Raw genomic sequence first — 20,529 nt, 5'->3', positions numbered from 1 at the left:
GTGCAGTGATTCCACACAGAAATGAGGGACAAATGTGATTTTTTAGCTAGAGTTGAGGTTTGCTGAGGATTTTGGGTAAAAAAACATTGGGGGATCCACCCAAGTCACACATCCTTGGATTCCCTCAGGTGTCTAGTCTTCAGAAATGTTTGGGTTTGGTATGTTTCCCTATATGGCTGCTGAGCCCAGCAACAAAAACGCAGGTCACCCCCCTGCAAAAACAGGTAGTTTAGTATTTGATAATTTTGATGTGTCCACATAGTGTTTTGGGGCATTTCCTTTTGCGGGCACTAGGCCTATCCACACAAGTGAGGTACAATTTTTATTGGGGGACTTGAGGGAACGCTGGGTGGAAGGAAATTTGCAGCTCCTCTCAGATTCCAGATCTTTCTATCTCCGAAATGTGAGGAAAAAGTGTTTTTTTGCCAAAATTTGAGGTTTGCAAAGGATTCTGGGTAACTGAACCTGGTGAGAGCTCCACAAGCCACCCCATCCTGGATCCCCCTAGGTGTATAGTTTTCAAAAATATGCAGGTTTTATAGCTTTCCCTAGGTGCTGGCTGAGCTAGAGGCCAAAATCCACAGCTAGTCACTTTGCAAAATACAAGTCAGATTTCAAAGTAAAAATGTGATGTGTCCATGTTGCGTTTCCTGTCGCGAGCATTAAGCCTACCCACGCAAGTGCATCTGAGAACATCTCTGGAGTGCGATTCCCCCGGCACCTCTGGATTCGGTGTGGTCCTGCAGCATCTGTTTACTGTGCTGTGGGCTCATTTCCACCTTGTGGAGGTCCCACTGAGAAGCCGCCGTGGCGAATGTATTAAATTAGCTGGTTTTTTTAAAGCTGGGTCTTGGTAGAGCCTGCAGGCTGTAGAACAGGCTTCTCTGGTAGTATGAATTATGTGTGTACAGTGGGGATACATAGGGAATCCTTGGTATGATTTCAGATCACCCCCCCACCCTGCCTCCTAACGTTTTATTAATTTAAATACACTGGATAAAACAGGTGACCCTTCATTGTAAAGGTTTATGGTGGAGAGCAGTGCTTTAAGTGGGATAGAAAGGTGGGGCGCACACTGGGCGTGGCGTCTGCAATAAAGGGAGTACTCTAACAGGGAGAGTCTGCGTCAGTAGAAAACATTTTCGCTTTCTGTTTGACTCTATTGCGCAGAAATGTGGTGCCCAGTACTTGGGTCTTGTTTTATCCTTGAAGTGAGAAAAGAGTAATACTGGATGAAGTGCCAACAAGCCCCCCAAGGGGTCACCTGAAGTGGCAGTGAGGACCCAGCATTCAGGGGTCAGTCATGGAAAGAGAGCAGAGTGTGAGAGGTGGGAGTACCTATGCATGCTTGGGGACAGAGTCTGGAACCAGCAGTGCGAGAGAACCCTGTATCCCAGATACTCTGGAGAGGGAAGGGGTTCAAGGAGAGCACTGGTCTCCATATTAAGACCTTTCCTTCAGTCTCATCAGCTCAAAATCTGCCCACAGTCAGCGCGTCCTGTCTCTTCCTGGACAGGGCAATTATTTTTTTTTTAAGTTGGTACATGAACACTTTCAACACTTTTACATGATTTAAAATTAAGTGGAAGTATGTTTTTTTTGGAATTCATATAGTGCTTTAAATAGCAATATAGAAGTGTGGGTACTCATCCATTGTAAACTATTGCAACAGCTGTGAGAAGTGCTGGTACTCATCCATTGTAACCTATTGCAACAGCTATGAGAAGTGTGGGTACTCATCCATTGTAACCTATTCCAACAGCTCTGAATAGTGCGCTTACTCATCCATTGTAATCTAGTGCAACCTCTCTGAGAAGTGTCGATACTCATTTATTTTAATCTATTGCAACAGCTCTGAGAAGTGCTGGTAGTCACTCATTGTAACCTATTGCAACAGCTCCTGTAATCTATTGCAACAGCTCTGAGAAGTGCTGCTACTCATCCAACGTAATCTGTTGCAACAGCTCTGAGAAGTGCAGGTACTCATCCATTATAATCCATTGCAACATCTCTGAGAAGTGCAGGTACTCATCCCTTGTAATCTATTGCAACAGCTCTGAGAAGTGCCGTTACTCATCCATTGTAATCTATTGCAACAGCTCTGAGAACTGCAGGTAATCATCCATTGTAAACTATTGCAACAGCTCTGAGAAGTGCAGGTACTCATCCCTTGTAATCTATTGCAACAGCTCTGAGAAGTGCCGTTACTCATCCATTGTAATCTATTGCAACAGCTCTGAGAACTGCAGGTAATCATCCATTGTAAACTATTGCAACAGCTCTGAGAAGTACTGGTACTCATCCATTGTAATCTATTGCAACAGCTCCTGTAATCTATTGCAACAGCTTTGAGAACTGCAGGTACTCATCGATTGTAATCTATTGCAACAGCTCTGAGAACTGATGGTACTCATCCATTGTAATCTATTGGAACAGCTCCAAGAAGTGCAGGTACTCATCCATTGTAATCTATTACAACAACCCTGAGAAGTGTGGGTACTCATCCATTGTAATCTATTGCCACAGCTCTGAGAAGTGCAGGTACTCATCCATTGCAAATTGCACCAGCTCTGAGAACTGCTGGTACTCATCCATTGTAAACTATTGCAACAGCTCTGAGTAGTGCAGGTACTCATCCTTTGTAATCAATTGCAACAGCTCTAAGAAGTGCAGGTAGTCATCCATTGTAATATATTGCAACAGCTCCAAGAAGTGCAGGTACTCATCCATTGTAATCTATTACAACAGCTCTGAGAAGTGCGGGTACTCATCCATTGTAATCTATTGAAACAGCTCCAAGAAGTGCAGGTACTCATCCATTGTACTCTGTTACAACAGCTCTGAGAAGTGCAGGTACTCATCCATTGTAATCTATTGCAACAGCTCAGAGAAGTGCAGGTACTCATCCATTGTAATCTATTGCAAGTGCTCCGAGAAGTGCAGGTACCTATCCATTGTAATCTATTGCAACAGCTCAGAGAAGTGCCGGTACTCATCCATTGTAATCTATTGCAACAGCTCCGAGAAGTGCTGGTACTCATCCATTGTAATCTATTGCAACAGCTCTGAGAAGTGCTGGTACTCATCCATTGTAATCTATTGCAACAGCTCCTGTAATCTATTGCAACAGCTCTGAGAAGTGCGGGTACCTATCCATTGTAATTTATTGCAACAGCTCCGAGAAGTGCCGGTAATCATCCATTAAAATCTACTGCAACAGCTCTGAGAAGTGCGGGTACTCATCCATTGTAATCTATTTCAACAGCTCTGAGAAGTGCCGGTTCTCATCCATTGTAATCTATTACAACAACTCTGAGAAGTGCTGGTACTCATCCATTGTAATCTATTGCAACAGCAGCTCCTGCAATCTATTGGAACATCTCTGAGAAGTGCAGGTACTCATCCATTGTAATCTATTGCAACAGCTCTGAGAAGTTCTGGTACTCATCCACTCCAAGAACTGCAGGTACTGATCCATTGTAATCTATTGCAACAGCTCCTAGAAATGCAGGTACTCATCCATAGTAATCAATTGCAACAGCTCTGAGAAGTTCCGGTACTCATCCTTTGTGATCTGTTGCAACAGCTCTGAGAATTGCCAGTACTCATCCATTGTAATCTATTCAACAGCACTGAGAAGTGCAGGTACTCATCCATTGTAATCTATTGCAACAGCTCAGAGAAGTGCAGGTACTCATCCATTGTAATCTATTGCAAGTGCTCCGAGAAGTGCAGGTACTTATCCATTGTAATCTATTGCAACAGCTCCGAGAAGTGCGGGTACTCATCTATTGTAATCTATTGCAACAGCTCCGAGAAGTGCCGGTACTCATCCATTGTAATTTATTGCAACAGCTCTGGGAAGTGCTGGTACTCATCCATTGTAATCTAAGGCAACAGCTCCTGTAATCTATTGCAACAGCTCTCAGAAGTGCAGGTACTCATCCATTATAATCTATTACAACAGCTCTGTGAAGTGCTGGTACTCATCCATTGTAATCTATTAGAACAGCTCCAAGAAGTGCAGGTACTCATCCATTGTAATCTATTACAACAGCTCTGAGAAGTGCGGGTACTCATCTATTGTAATCTATTGCAACAGCCCTGAGAAGTGCAGGTACTCATCCATTGCAAATTGCAACAGCTCTGAGAAGTGCCGGTACTCATCCATTGTAATCTATTGCAACAGCTCTGAGTAGTGCAGGTACTCATCCTTTGTAATCTATTGCAACAGCTCTGAGAAGAGCAGGTATTCATCCATTGTAATCTATTGCAACAGCTCTGAGAAGTGCGGGTACTCATCCATTGTAATCTATTGCAGCAGCTTTGAGAAGCGCAGGTCCTCATCCATTGTAATCTATTGCAACAGCTCCGAGAAGTGCCGGTACTCATCTATTGTAATCTATTGCAACAGCTCCGAGAAGTGCTGGTACTCATCCATTGTAATCTATTGCAACAGCTCTGGGAAGTGCTGGTACTCATCCATTGTAATCTATTGCAACAGCTCCTGTAATCTATTGCAACAGCTCTCAGAAGTGCAGGTACTCATCCATTGTAATCTATTGCAACAGCTCTGTGAAGTGCTGGTACTCATCCATTGTAATCTATTAGAACAGCTCCAAGAAGTGCAGGTACTCATCCATTGTAATCTATTACAACAGCTCTGAGAAGTGCGGGTACTCATCTATTGTAATCTATTGCAACAGCTCTGAGAAGTGCAGGTACTCATCCATTGCAAATTGCAACAGTTCTGAGAAGTGCCGGTACCCATCCATTGTAATCTATTGCAACAGCTCTGAGTAGTGCAGGTACTCATCCTTTGTAATCTATTGCAACAGCTCTGAGAAGAGCAGGTATTCATCCATTGTAATCTATTGCAACAGCTCTGAGAAGTGCGGGTACTCATCCATTGTACTCTATTGCAGCAGCTCTGAGAAGAGCAGGTCCTCATCCATTGTAATCTATTGCAACAGCTCTGAGAAGTGCGGGTACTTATCCATTGTAATTTATTGCAAAAGCTCTGAGACGTGCTGCTACTCATCCATTAAAATCTATTGCAAGAGCTCTGAAAAGTGCTGGTACTCATCCATTGTAATCTATTGCAACAGCTCTGAGAAGTGCTGTTACTCATCCATTGTAATCTATTGCAGCAGCTCTGAGAAGTGCGGGTAGTCATCCATTGTAACCTATTGCAACATCTCTGAGAAGTGCCGGGACTCATCCATTGTAATCTGTTGCAACAGCTCTGAGAAGTGCAGGTACTCATCCATTGTAATCTATTGCAACAGATCTGAGAAGTTCCGGTACTCATCCATCGTAATCTATTGCAACATCTCTGAGAAGTGCAGGTACTCATCCATTGTAATCTATTGCAACAGCTCTGAGAAGTGCTGGTACTCATCCATTGTAATCCATTACAACAGCTCAGAGAAGTGCCGGTACTCATCCATTGTAATCTATTGCAACAGCTCAGAGAAGTGCTGGTACTCATCCAGTGTAATATATTGCAACAGCTCCGAGAAGTGCTGGTACTCATCCATTGTAATCTATTGCAACTGCTCCGAGAGGTGCCGGTACTCATCTATTGTAATCGATTGCAACAGCTCTCAGAAGTGTCGGTACTCATCCATTGTAATCTATTACAACAGCTCCGAGAAGTGCAGGTATTCATCCATTGTAATCTATTGCAACAGCTCTGAGAAGTGCAGGTGCTCATCCTTTGTAATCTATTGCAACAGCACTGAGAACTGCAGGTACTCATCCATTGTAATCTATTGCAACAGCTCTGAGAAGTGCTGGTACTAATCAATTGTAATCTTTTACAATAGTCCCAAGAAGTGGAGGTGCTCATCCATCGTAATCTATTGCAACAGCTTTGAGAAGTGGAGGTACTTATCCATTGTAATCTATTGCAACAGCTCAGAGAAGTGCCGGTACTCATCCAATGTAATATTCTGCAACAGCTCCGAGAAGTGCTGGTACTCATTCATTGTAATCTATTGCAACAGCTCCGAGAAGTGCTGGTACTCATCCATTGTAATCTATTGCAATAGCTCTCAGAAGTGTTGGTACTCATCCATTGTAGTCTATTGCAACAGGTCTGAGAAGTGCTGGTATTCCTCCATTGCAATCTATTGCAACAGCTCTGAGAAGTGCAGGTGTTCATCCATTGTAATCTTTTGCAACAGCTCTGAGAAGTGCAGGTACCCATCCATTGTAATCTATTACAACAGCTCTGAGAAGTGCTGGTACTCATCCTTCGTAATCTATTGCAACAGCTATGAGACGTGCAGGTACTCATCCATAGTAATGTATTGCAACAGCTCTAAGAGTGCAGGTACTCATCCATTGTAATCTACTGCCTCAGCTCTGAGAAGTGCCAGTACTCATCCATTGTAATCTTTTGCAACAGCTCCTGTAATCTATTGCAACAGCTCTGAGAAGTGCAGGTACTCATCCATTGTAATCTATTGCAACAGCTCTGAGAAGTGCAGGTACTCATCCATTGTAATCTATTGCAACAGCTCTGAGAAGTGCAGGTACGCTCCCGTTTAAATTAAAGAAGTGCAGGTACTCAGTATCCAATAGTATCTTCCCATTTAAAACACTGAGGCCCACATTTCTGAAATGTTTGTGCCACCTTAGCATATTTTTTAATGACGCTAAAGCGGCGATAACTTTATATTTTGACACTTGACCCGTCTAGCTTCAAAATACCAGAGTTAGCGTCATTTTTGGGTAGCGCCAACCCACCATACAATGAGATGCAAGGTAGGCGTTCCCTTCTTAAAAATGTCCCCAGCGCCATATTCACCTCTCGATGCAACAATGATGCACGTTAAGGCGGCAGACCCAAAAGATGACTCTAACGCCAATTACTGTCAAATTTTTAATGCCTGGACAGACCAGGCGTTAAAGTGATGGTGGTCACAGTTCCATAGAGAAACACAGTGCAAACACAATAGAGTCCACCATGGTGCCACTATTGTGGGTACATAGAGGCCCACCCCAAACCCCAGCATCACCACCACCCACACCACAAGGACACTACAAATGGAGCGAGCCCATACTCCGTAAGTATACACGCATGTCTGTTGTGTGCCACTAGGGGTCTCTTGCATGGGGCCCCCTGGCTGGCACTGGTTCTGTTGAGGTTGTCCTGGGGACATAGGTCCCCTGTGTTGGACATTGTGGTAGTGGTACTGGCTTTTGTCTATTCTTAGACAGGGGTCATTATATGGCTGCTTGTGCGACCAGAAAACGATGATAGGCTGACTAGCAGCAGATTTTTTGCTGCTAATTAGTCTAGTGTCATTTTCAGGCCTCCAGCCCCATTTTATGTAACGCCATGCATCACTGGCTAGCATAATTTTCAATGACGCTGGCCTTTCCTTAGCGCCATCATGCGTAATTTTTTTAATATGGCGCACGGATGGCGCTAGGGAATGACAGTATCCAGCTTTAATTATTTTGACGCACAACTGTGCTAGCGCAATTCTGCACCATTTTACATAAATATGGGCCTGAGTTTATATATGCTTGAGGCATTGGAGAGCTTTACATGAGCACCAGTTACACCACACAAGGTCAGCTTCATGTTTTTAAGCACAGGAAGATTAAATGATTGAGCCGATGCCAGGGCTCCTTCCCCAGTACAAAAGCCGCCTCTCTGGCTGTTAGGACTCCCAATATTGTAAATTTATATCATTTTACCAGGGGATTAGGGATTGAGCAAAAACTGCATTATTAAAAGAAGCCAGTATCCACAAAATCTTCGGATTATGTAAGTAGTTCTATAGGCATTGCCACTTTATATGTTACTTTGTCAACAACGTTCTACATCTCTCAAAGATGTTTATTCATGACTGACACATTTCACCCTATTCATTTTTTTGTCTTTGGGATGTGATTATTATTTGCTGACAGTAGCACGGGGGTAAGGAAACACCTCCATGCCACAGTGAGTAAAAACAAGCATTAGCAAAGCCAGTAGGTTTCTCCAAAGTGACATATTTTGCCCCTTTCAATGTTTTTTACATGTTGCACATGCACTGCTGTGCAACATGGCTTAGAGTAAAAAGAAGAAAAGTGCTATGATGCAGTCAATGTTGGCTCGCAGTGCTGGGCAATGTAAAATAAAAAACACTGACAAAGCTAATAGGTGTCACATAGGTGCAACCTATTGCCTTTACCAATGCTTGTTGTTTTAGCTGGCAGGTCATCTACTGGGATTGGGGGCCTTTAGTTTCCAGTGTAGGGATAAGAATAGTCGCCCCCACTATAAGAAAGCTTTGGTACTTCTCTCTCTAATTAGTGGGTTTCTTGCAACAAAGCTAAATGAATGAATGAATTTATTGTACAGTTAATTAAAAACCATTACAAAAATATATTATTTATTATTATAATTAAAAAACATCACTTTCACCAAACATAAAATACATGAATATTACATTCTCTTAAAAAGGAATACATCTAAAATAGACAATTTCAATGAAGTCCAACAGTGAAATCAGCCTTTATGGAAATCTCTTACGGCGAGTACTTCAGTTCAGATATCTGCATTGTCCACCGTCCTGCTACAGCAGAGAGTGTCTCCTCCGATTTACTAAAATGTTCTTCTCTGCCACCTATAGATATTTCACCACACGGGAGTTCAACATTGGATCATCTGGTTTAAGACATGCCACTAGTGTTTGCCTGCAAGATCGTATACCCTGTTGATTAAAAAGAGATTTTAACAAACATCTTCTTTCTTGCATAAAGGCTGGGCAAATACATAAGAAATGTATCAGATTCCTCTTCCCGTTCTTACATAACCTGCAGCTCCCCATCAAAGTCACCCTTTCTCTTAAGGAGTCACAACAAAGCTAAATGAATTCATCATGCAAACATGTTGGTATCACCTGCCTCTTTACTGGAGAAAGTAATCGCTGTGAGGTTAAAGAAGTTATAAGAAGTTAGTCTTTTTGTGGAAGATGAGGACATTGAGACTGCAAGAATATGATGCTGCTGTGCCATATGGCTTGCTTCTTATTTGAACCCTCACATATATTTTGAGGTTATTCTTGTTATTAGCATCACGTGGCGTCTGAAGATCAACCTCATAGGTGAATTTGATTGTTTTTCCTGATGATCTTGCCCGCAATAACTAAACTATGACACTAGACACATTTGAACATTCAACTTGACAATCCAAGTTAATCTTTTGTGCCTAACATCATGCTCCTTGTGGTTGGGCTGCTCCAAGGTTCCAAGCTAGGCAGGACTTCAGCACCTGAACCTTAGGACCACAGCTGACAGTGTTCCACAGTGTTGCTGCCTGGTGTCCGTGAGACACACAAGGTCTAAGATGAAATTACCTTGCTGCCTTGGATGAGTTGGTTAAGCTTTTAATAGAACATAGTCGGAGGTGCTCTGTAGAGTCAACCACTTCCTTGACTGATGAGTTAGGGAGAGCCCCAGTAGCTGCTGATATCTTTTTCTTCTCTTCACTTCCTTCGAGAGTTTAATCTTCTGCAGGAGCGTTGTTGGTTTCTCACTCACCATCTGATGTTGTGCTTTCTCGGGGTAATGCAATATCCAGAATTTCCGAGCTTCATCTTGATGTCCAACTGTGAGGGCTGTTCCAATCCAGGTAAACTTAAGGCCCACTGAATAACCCCATCAGAAGGGGCATGATTTCTGACATAGACTTCCTGTGACATCGTTTAATTATTTACTTCCTGATAAGGTGGCTGAAAACATGTCTTGAAAAAGTATGATTTTGTTCCTTCAGAACTGGATCGTTTCTATTGTTCTTGCTTTACTCATCACCTCTTCTTCTAATGTGAGAAAATTAAATCTTGAGAAGACCTCTTGACATAACGTTTGCCTGGTAGGATGAAAAGGTGCTGTGTGTCCTATACAGTTCTATCACAGGCTAGTATATGGCAAGAGAGAGCCTTCACATGTTGCTCCAACACCACATTTGAGCTTTTGGCCCTGATTCTAAGGTTCTTCTTCCTGGAAAATCTCTTGCCATCTTCAAACCTTTCTGACGTTATTGTTGTGTATGTTGAGTGCCAGTGCCCTGTCCTTGAGCACATATTGTTTGTGTGTCTGCTTGCAATGAAGATTTAAACTTGGTGTATTCTATTCTCTTGTTTTTGAAGATAGAGAAGCAAGGCATATTTACAAGGAATTGGCATAGGGCACTGTCTCAAGCTTTTCTGTTTCCCTGCCCTACACCAACTTGACAGGGCAGAAATGCACCATATTTACAAGATATGGTGCATTTCTCTCCTTTCCCCCTGCACTGTCAGAGAAACTGCTGCCTAGGACCAATGCAGGCACCCTCGCACCATGGTGTAAGGGTGTCTGCTTTGTTAGTAGGATTGTTTTTGTGTGGGAAGGGGCATTTTCCTCCACAAAAACAGTCCTAGGAGACATTTTCCTCTGTCTTTGTGTGTAGCAGAATGAAGCATAGGTAGAAAGAAGAAACAAACGAGGAAAAAGAGCACCTTGAGACCCTCCTGGGTGAATAGCCGCACTCTACAAATCCCTGATTGATTAAAATCCCTGAATGATTGATTAGTTCTCTTTCTTGCGCCTGCCCTGGGGAGGCGTACAGTTTCGACGCATTCTTGGGTTTACAGATTCTTGTAAATATGGGGACGTGTCAAAACCCATGGATGATGCTTGGAAAAACTCACTGCAACGCTCATGGAATGCCTCCCTGATAGAGGGTAATGCAACGCAGTAACTTGTGCTGCGTTGCATTGCACAATATGTGCTAGGCCATGAAACGCCACACAAAGTGCCGCTGTGTAGCCTTGTAGATGTGGGTCTGCTCTATGTGCCGCCGGTGCAGCAGATAAAGTGACGCATCAGCGGCACACAGGGCTTGTAAATATGCCCCCAAGTCTGGTATAGACTTCTCTATGTCTTGTCTCAAGGAAGACAGTTCTTTTTTTAATCTTTTATTACCATATGTTTTTCTTTCCTTTTGGCGCTGGTGATTGGGCTTTGACTTGTTCCAGCGTGGACCCCTGTTCAGTTAGCATTCGAGAGCTATGAATGCCCAGTTGCTCTCCATGTTTTTTGGGGGTCTTTTGGAGTTTTGGGTTACTTATTAGTTAAAGATACCACATCCTCCTACGTGCTTAATCCGTTCTATTCAGGGGAGTAGCTTGGTCAGTATGATTGGAGGGGTGTGAGCTTAAGATTACCCAGCAATCACGCTAGGACATATTGTTGAAACACATTATATGAGAAGCAGGACAGGAAGGGGGCTTAAGAGGCAGTGGAAAAAGAGAGACATGCAGATTGTTAGGGGTACTTAAAACGCAATCATTTTCAGACCAATCAACATTTTGTGAGGCTTTCAAAATATAGAGGAGAGAGTGCGTGAGTTTTTGTCAGTGAGAGCAAGTAAAAACCCCAGGTGAAACCCAACAGACACTTCACATTACCCAACTTGAAGCACTTGTATCCAACTAGTTAGCAAAGAATACATTTTGTAGGGTGGTTTAACACCCCAAACACCCCCTCCTGGAGCTACGCCCCTGGTTCTATTCTGGCCTGGTATCAAGTTTTTGCTTGCCTTAGTGCTGCCTATCCTTACAGGTTAATGAGCAGGTACGTGACTAGCCACATAGACATGACTGAGTGACAATGGAACCGGAGAGCCAGGCGGTGTGTGATTGCAACAAACAAGCCCACTATCCACAGTCTAGAAATGTTGTAGGTGTCAGGCTATGCAAAGGCTCCTCCAAATGTTTATTTGAGAAACAGAGTCCTGAATTAGCAGCCTTATTGATGGAGTGAGGCCAGCCAGCCCTGACGGTGGTCAAGAGTCCGGACCCCCGCTCACATACAAGCTGTTACTTTTCAGGTGAGGTGGTGAACACCATGCAACAACTGCCATCTTCATGCTGCAGACTTGTCTCCATGGGTCATCTGGCCTCACAACTTCAGCAACCACCTCCCCCAGCCAAGCATCTTTGATGGATGGTGTTGGAAATTGGGTTAATGGATGCGGTGGAGTCAAGTCAGCAGCGGCTCCTCTACTAAGCTGGAGGAGCATTGCCCCATAGCTTTGTGCAATGCAGAAGAAGGAAAAATAAAATGAATACAACGCAATGTGATTACCATTTAGTTTATCACTGGAGACAGGTTAGAGACAAGGGTGATGCGCACTTAGCATTTCTCCACCTGGCTGAATAGCACAGCCGGGAGGAGAGTGTGCACAGGCTCCCACTCCCTGTCTGAGCGCCAAACCAGGCCGCTCAGACCGATCACGGAGCTGCTGTTATGCTGGTGACAGTCGCGTTGTGATTGGCTTAGGGGAGTCGGGGAGCCTGTGCACGTCTGTGGTGCTGAGAGTTGGGGAAGAGTGGAGGATGAAGTAGAGACAGAACCGTCTCTCCTGATGGAAAAGGTAAGTGCTTTTTTTTTTATTTTAGTTGTTTTTTAAACTCCCCACCACTCCCATTGAGTAGGAGCCGCCACTGATAAAAAGTTAGCAAATGAATAGAAATGACAATGGTCTTCACATTTTCCGATTGGGCGTGGCTCCCACACTAGGGCATTTATTTATTGTTTGCATCCAGGGTTTACTGAGGGCTGAGCTGTTGAGGACGAGCAACCCTGTGTCTGGACTTCCCTGCATCTAAACCTTACTGGAAAAGGAAAGAGGCCAGGGTGACTAGCAGAGTGACATCTAGCAAGCGGGCCCACATCACATGCGCCACTCTAAGGCAGTCCTGACTTTCAAACGAACATCACAGTACAAGATGGGGTTAAAGTCCTTTGTTACAAATGGAAAAAGGCCTACAAGTCTCAGAATGCATTGTTCTGTAACAAAGCCTGGGGATACCCGAAAGTGTCACACGTGGCACCGGTCACTTGACAGCTTGGTGTGAGTTCATGGAGGTCAGAAAGGTGTAGAAGTGCAGGTGAGAGGTGTATGGGAGGGGGAGGGGGAAGGCTAAGGGCATGTGAGAAGGGCCATGATAGGGATCGGTGAAGATAAGTGCTGGATGATGAAGTAATATCTTCAGACAGTTCTGGCCCCCTGCCCACAGTGGGTTAATACTCCAGGCCCTCACTTGTGACAGCCCTGGCCTGCTGACTGGTTGGAAGACTTGTTTGACCGTTAACATAGAATTACCAGCTAGCAGTGCTTAATTTGTAAACAAATAAGTGCCAGGGCTCCAGTGAAGAGGCCACTGCAGCCTGCACCACGCCATTGTCCCTGCCGGTGCTGCCAATAACTGCACAAGCACAACAACTAAACAGCACACTCCTGCACGCCCGACAAACCAGACTATTCCACACTCCAAGAGCCATAGGAGTGTCTTGGGTGGCATGTATTACTCATTTGTAATGTTTACTAAATCAATAAACAACTGTTGTTGTGCTCATCTATAAATTAGAGCGGCAGTGCCACCATGTGGTAGACTGTCATAAGCACCAGTGTTGACAATGAAGTGCGAAGAACTGGAAAGCACTGGCTCAGATTAAGGTCTGCCAGTTACTCATGCAGGTGGGCGTGTGTCCTTCAGTGAGTGCACTTCTTGGTAAACATGTGTGATTTCCATTAGATGTGATTTTCTCGACCTCCTGCCATGTTTTTGTGTAGTGATTTTATCTCCTCCAAATACAGTATTTCTGTGACACTCATTTGTCACCCTTGCAGAGAAGATAGGCAGCTGCCCTCCGGACACCTCCGTCTGCACGACAAAAGAGCCAAATGAGTGTGAAATGGACAGTGACTGTCTAACGAACAAGCGCTGCTGTTTCTCCAAGTGTGGACTCAAGTGCACGTCTCCGCTGCCAGGTACAGTTTACAAATGCAGGTCCCCTCTGCCAGGTACAGTTTACAAGTGCAGGTCCCCTCTGCCAGGTACAGTTTACAAGTGCAGGTCCCTTCTGCCAGGTACAGTTTACAAGTGCACATCCCCTCTGCAGGTAAAGTTTACAAGTGCAGGTCTCCTCTGCCAGCTACAGTTTACAAGTGCAGGTGTCCTCTGCCAGTTACAGTTTACAAGTGCAGGTCCCTTCTGCCAGGTACAGTTTACAAGTGCACATCCCCTCTGCAGGTAAAGTTTACAAGTGCAGGTCTCCTCTGCCAGGTACAGTTTACAAGTGCACATCCCCTCTGCCAGGTACAGTTTACAAGTGCAGGTCTCCTCTGCCAGGTACAGTTTACAAGTGCACATCCCCTCTGCCAGGTACAGTATACAAGTGCACATCCCCTCTGCAAGGTACAGGTCACAAGAGCACGTCCCCTCTGCTGGGTACAGTTTACAAGTGTGTGTCTCCTCTGCCAGGTATAGTTTACAAGTGCACGACCCCTCTGCCAGGTACAGTTAACAAGTGCACGTCCGCTCTGTAAGGTACAGGTTACAAGAGCACATCCCCTCTGCTGGGTACAGTTTACAAGAGCATGTCCCCTCTACAAGGTACATGTTACACGAGCAAGTCCCCTCTGCTGAGTACATTTGACAAGTGCACATTCCCTCTGATAGGTACAGTTCATAAATGTACTTTCCCATCTGCTGGGTACAGTGTACAAGTACATGTCCCCTCTGCCAGGTACAGTTTACAAGTGCACGTCCCCTCTGCCGGGATGGTTTACAAGTGGATGTCTGCTCTGCTAGGTACAGTTTAAAAGTGCATGTCCTGCCTGTTGGGTTAAATTTACATGTGCATGTACCCTCTACTGGGTGCAGTTTACAAGTGCACGTCCTGTCTGCTGGGTACAGTTTACAGGTGCATGTTCCTTCTTCCAGGTACAGTTCACAATTGCATGTCCCCTCTGCCAAGTAAAGTTTACATGTGCACTTTCCCTCTGCCTGGTACAGTTTACAAGAGCACATCCCCTCAGCCAGGTACAGTTTACAAGTGCAGGTCCCTTCTGCCAGGTACAGTTTATAAGTGCAGGTTCCCTCTACCATTTACAGTTTACAAGTGCAGGTCCCCTCTGCCAGGTACAGATTACAAGTGCACGTCTCTTCTGCCAGGTACAGTTTACAAGTGCACGTCTCTTCTGCCAGGTACAGTTTACAAGTGCAGGTCCTCTCTGCCAGGTACAGTTTACAAGTGCACATCCCCTCTGCCAGGTGCAGTTTAAAAGTGCACATCCCCTCTGCCAGGTACAGTTTACAAGTGCACATCCCCTCTACCAGGTACAGTTTACATGAGCACGTCCCCTCTGCCAGGTACAGTTTACAAGTGCAGATTCCTTCTGCCAGGTACAGTTTACAAGTGCATATCCCCTCTGCCAGGTACAGTTTACAAGTGCAGGCCCCCTCTGCCAGGTACAGTTTTGAAGTGTAGGTCCCTTCTGCCAGGTATGGTTTACAAGTGCACATCCCGCCTGCCAGGTACAGTTTACAAGTGCAGGCCCCCTCTGCCAGGTACAGTTTTGAAGTGTAGGTCCCTTCTGCAGGTATGGTTTACAAGTGCACATCCCGCCTGCCAGGTACAGTTTACATGTGCATATCCCCTCTGCCAGGTACAGTTTACAAGTGCAGGCCCCCTCTGCCAGGTACAGTTTACAAGTGTAGGTCCCTTCTGCAGGTATGGTTTACAAGTGCACATCCCGTCTGCCAGGTACAGTTTACATGTGCGGGCTCCTTCTGTCAGGTGCAGTTTACAAGTGTAGGTCCCTTTTGCCAAGTATAGTTTACAAATGCCCCTTCTTGCAGGTACAGTTTACAAGTGTAGGTCCCTTCTGCCAGGTACAGTTTACAAGTGCACGTCTCCTCTGCCAGTTACAGTTTACAAGTAAAGGCCCGTTCTGCCAGGTGAAGTTTACAAGTGTAGGACCCTTCTGCCAAGTACAGTTTACAAAGGCCCCTTCTGCCAGGTACAGTTTACAAGTGCAGGTCCCCTCTGCCTGCTACAGTTCACAAGTGGAGGTGCCCTCTGCCAGGTACAGTTTACAAGTGCAGGTCCCCTATGCCAGTTACAGTTCACAAGTGGAGGTGCCCTCTGCCAGGTACAAGTGCAGGTCCCCGCTGCCAGTTACAGTTCACAAGTGGAGGTGCCCTCTGCCAGGTACAGTTTACAAGTGCAGGTCCCCTATGCCAGTTACAGTTCACAAGTGGCGGTGCCCTCTGCCAGGTACAAGTGCAGGTCCCCGCTGCCAGTTACAGTTCACAAGTGGAGGTGCCCTCTGCCAGGTACAAGTGCAGGTCCCCGCTGCCAGTTACAGTTCACAAGTGGGGGTGCCCTCTGCCAGGTACAGTTTACAAGTGCAGGTCCCCTATGCCAGTTACAGTTCACAAGTGGCGGTGCCCTCTGCCAGGTACAAGTGCAGGTCCCCGCTGCCAGTTACAGTTCACAAGTGGAGGTGCCCTCTGCCAGGTACAGTTTACAAGTGCAGGTCCCCGCTGCCAGTCACTGATTATTAGGGGGCATTCGGCCAGTGTCACTGCACAGTCAGCCAGCCCGCAGTCAGGCAAGGTGAGTGCACACTCAGCTCATTTAGTTATTGCAGTTTCATATCATGTATTTTGTGGCTGATTTCTTCAATTTGTGAAGTATTGTAGTTGCTCATGCATTTGAATAATCTCTTTCCTTGTGAAGTGATGCAATGCTGGTTGTTTTCTTTAGTTTGTGTACATATGGAGCCTAAACCATTTTTGGGCCATTTTTGCTTTCTTGTACCCATGTGTGTCTTAAGTCATTAGACATTGTGTATCTATGCACTGGCACCTGGTTCGCCCAATAGTCAAGTTTTTTCAGGGACATGAACACAATGTTAACATACAAGGATAACAAATGTAACACATGTTCGCATCAATGAAGATCCAAACGAGAGGTGCTAAAATCAGCTGTATAACCCTATGGTGTGCTTCAGTTTTATACTTCCTGATTGTTACCGTACACCATTCAAACGTGTTCTGTGTATTCAGTGCTCGCCCCATATTAACTAAAAAGTCAGACAACGCAACACAGCGAGACAGCTTGCGCTGCATGACAGGGAGAGAGCAGGAATGAACTGTATCTACAAAGATATGACGCATTGCTGCCGTCTCCCTGCTCTGGAGCACTGATTGCTGCTTAGCACCAATGCAGGCACCCTTGCACCGTGGTGCGAGGGTGTCTCCGTTACAGGCAGGATGGTTTATCTGCAGGTAGGGACACTTCCTGCACAATGACAATCCTTCAAGGCATTCTCCTCTTTCTATGTGTTCTACAGAGTGCAGCACAGGTAGAAAGAGGAAGTAATACGGGAACATAAACATATTTCTCCTAGTTACGTCTCTGTTGGGATGGCACAACGTGTTGGTGCATTCCCAGTTTTGCTATTCTTAGTAAATCTGGAAATGTGCCAAAATCCATGGGATGGGTAGATGCGTGGGAATGCCCACACTCCACCAGTGGAACATCTTCCCATGGCAGAGTAATACAAGGAAGTGGCATGGGCTACCTTGCGTTATTCTAGATTTACGAAGCAACGCAGAGCCATGCCAATTGGCTTTGCATGGCTTGGTAAATATCACGTAAGGACTTGCATTGCCTTGTGTCACCTTGCGAGACGCAAGGACAACGCAAGTCCTTAGTAAATCTGGGCTCCGGTTTTTAATGACCCATTATTTGTAAGACTCTGCAATAGCATTAAACAAATGATAAGAATACATCAGTTGAAATATACCACTAGCATTTATAAGTGTTGGTCGTGCCAAGGCAGTACATTTACACATTATTCTATCACTTATTTACTGGCACCTATATACATTCATACCCTCTTTATATTACAGCTTTCAAGCTCTGTCTCTATCTGCACATCATAGGAAATTCCATTTGTGTACCTGTAATAATTTTGTCCACTTATCAATTTGCCATATACACAGGGAATGCAGCATTTAGTAAGCAATGTTTGAGTGTGCAAAATGTGATCCTGATTGCCAGAAAAGATGCAAGCAGTAACTTATGACTCACATGGGTTTCCCATAAGATAGCTTCTCCTTCTCCTCATTCAGCCTGTTGCTGCCCCATTGCCCAGGCATCAAGGCAGCAGTACAGCACATGGCCCAAGCCTTTCTTCAGCCTCATATTTTTTCTGAGGGTGAGGCTTGTCTGGGACTTCTCACAGCTATTCTTCTGTCTGGACAGTGGATGTCAACAGTGCAGCAAGGCAGCAGCTGGATGCCAAGGACTCCTTAAATATAGTCCTCCTCACCACTGGGCAGGGCATGTGGCAAGGGTACACTTACCGCCTCATGAGCATGGTTGTAAGTAGTGGTAAATAATGCTTCCATTCTGGAGTAGATGGAGGGACAAGGCTACAACCCCACCCTTGGGAAAGGTTGGGGGCTGTTCAACAGAGCCCACTTTATCCTTGACTAAGGCAGGGTAGTGTAGAGGGAATGACCACACCGCACCCTTAGATGAGACGGGTGGCCTCAGAGGTCACTCCTCCAAACTTCATGATGGTGGTGAATGGGGTAAGATGCTGAGGAAGCAATCGGACCCTTGTGGGAATTTGGAGCACATGTGTAATTCAGAGAGTGAGGGTGATAGCAAGCACCTCAAACCTCCATTGGAGCAGGGGTAGCCTGAATACAGCCTTGCTTGCTCTTGTACAAAGCGGGTAGTGCAGGGGGCAAATTATTTTTTGCCCTTGGGCAAAGCTGAGTAATTGGAGGTTAGAACACTGCATTTGGAAAATGTGGAGGGGAAAAGGGTTAACAACCATCCCCTTGTCTGTGGCAAGGTTAATCTGTTGAAGCAATAACTCCTACCCTCGAAAATGTTACCACCCTTCCTTTGAATATCGTGAGAAAGAAGAAAAAATACCCTGCAAAATTGGATGAGCCTTCAGGTGATTGAAACTATTCATCCCCTTTCCCCCCAGATTGTAACATCCACCTTTGCGGAGAGTGGGAAGAAACAAAATATTGCTCCACTTGGCCAATGTGCAATTGTAGCGGTCAAAAATACACACACACCCTTGGGCAAGAGAAAAATATACTCGATCTACACCTGGGGCAAGGCGGGTAGGAAATATGAAATCTACCCCTGCCCCTGGACACTGTGGGTGAGCAGAAATAATCAGTCCTCCTGGCCTCAGCGAAGGTGGGTTGATAATGTCCCTACTGCCTCCCATCCAATTCTGGCACTTGGTCAAGGCATGTGGAAGCTAAAGAACAACCCCCCATGGTAAGCAATACAAGGGCGAAAAATATACTCCCATGGTCTTGAAGACATTATGTACAGTATTCCTGTTTGTGGGCAAAGTGAAGCCAGGAAAATATGTAACCCTCCACTGTTGGGCAAGGGCAATAATTATACCACCAATGCAAGCTATCAAACATCAACATGTGCCATCAGACAACATGGATGCTTTTAGACACTGGCAAAAACATCATGCACCCATGCACATGAACCCACACAGCAGATCAAAGAGGCACACAGTACACACATCCATATAATCCAAACCCATCAAACAGGTTTCCAGGATAGCTGTGAGCTAACCTGGCCCTCCTTGGCCAGCAACATTTCTCAGCCCTTGGAAGACAGGGGTTGGTGAAAGCAGTACTGTGCTTGCTGTGGCTGTAGCTACTGCAGCTAGTGCTGTGGCTCCTTCTTTTGCTGCACAGTCCTTGCTGTGACTGAAGACGTGCTCACTGCTCAGGCCCTTGCCATGTTGGCAGCTTGGGTCAGGTCTGTAGTCTCTATTGTAATTTCAGATTTGGTTGCTTTTGTGGTCCCTGCTGTGTTAGTAGCCACAGCCAAACTGGCTGATGGGTTTTCCGTGGGCTGGCAAGGTGGGGGTCGGTTTAAAATGCTGTGGTGGCTGGTTTTGGTGCAGGGGACATGCCCTGTGGTGGCTGGTTTTGTTGCCAGGGACCTGCCCAGTGGTGGCTGGTTTTGTTGCTGTGGACCTGCCCTGTGGTGGTTGGTTTTGCTACTGTGGACTTGCCCTGTGGTGGCTGGTTCTGTTGCTGGGGACCTGCCCTGTGGTGGCTGGCTTTGATGCTGAAGACCTGCCTGTTACGGCTGGTTTTGCTGCTAGGGACCTGACCTGTGGTGGGTGGATTTGTTGCTGGAGACCTGCCCTGTACTGGCTGCTTTTGTTGCTGCGAACCTGCCCTGTGGTGGCTGGTTTTGTTGCTGGGGACCTGCCAACCACATTCCTACTTGCAATATTTAAATAATGCAAAAATAAATGTGTAACTTAAGCTTTAAGCATTTTTAAAACCGATTTTTGCATTGTTTATTTTAAAGCACTGCAAATAGGAATGTAACCATCAGGATGACCCAACAACAAAACGGGCCCCCTCGGCTCTGAAACTGGCCACCACCCTTTTAGCCCACCAAAACCCCTATGAGTTATTCCAGCCTTGTCAATCCAGCCTTGCTTGCAGCTGTTGTTGCTGACACTGCAGTTGGTGATGCTCTTTTGATGGGAGCTACTGTTGTTGCTGTGGCCTCGTCTGTGGTAGAAAATGTTGACAATGCTGTGGCTTGTACTGTTGCTGCTGCTAGTTCTGTGGTGGTTGCAACTGTTGTGCCTACCATGGTGGAAGCTGA

General features: G+C 45.5%; 1 protein-coding gene across 2 annotated transcripts in view; it reads left to right on the top strand.

Moving 5' to 3' along the window:
* LOC138295223 (whey acidic protein-like) overlaps nt 1-20,529 on the top strand; it is a 209,010-nt gene that overhangs the window by 123,341 nt on the left and 65,140 nt on the right. For both annotated transcript variants that reach the window (XM_069233402.1, XM_069233403.1), the window contains one exon: nt 13,679-13,819. In XM_069233402.1, the coding sequence (XP_069089503.1) occupies nt 13,679-13,819 (141 nt within the window). The remainder of the gene's footprint in view (nt 1-13,678; nt 13,820-20,529) is intronic.

Source organism: Pleurodeles waltl, chromosome 5, assembly GCF_031143425.1.
Source record: "Pleurodeles waltl isolate 20211129_DDA chromosome 5, aPleWal1.hap1.20221129, whole genome shotgun sequence".
NCBI lineage: Eukaryota > Metazoa > Chordata > Amphibia > Caudata > Salamandridae > Pleurodeles > Pleurodeles waltl.
Note: the sequence above shows the minus strand (reverse complement) of the source record. Positions and strands in the feature narration are given on the sequence as shown.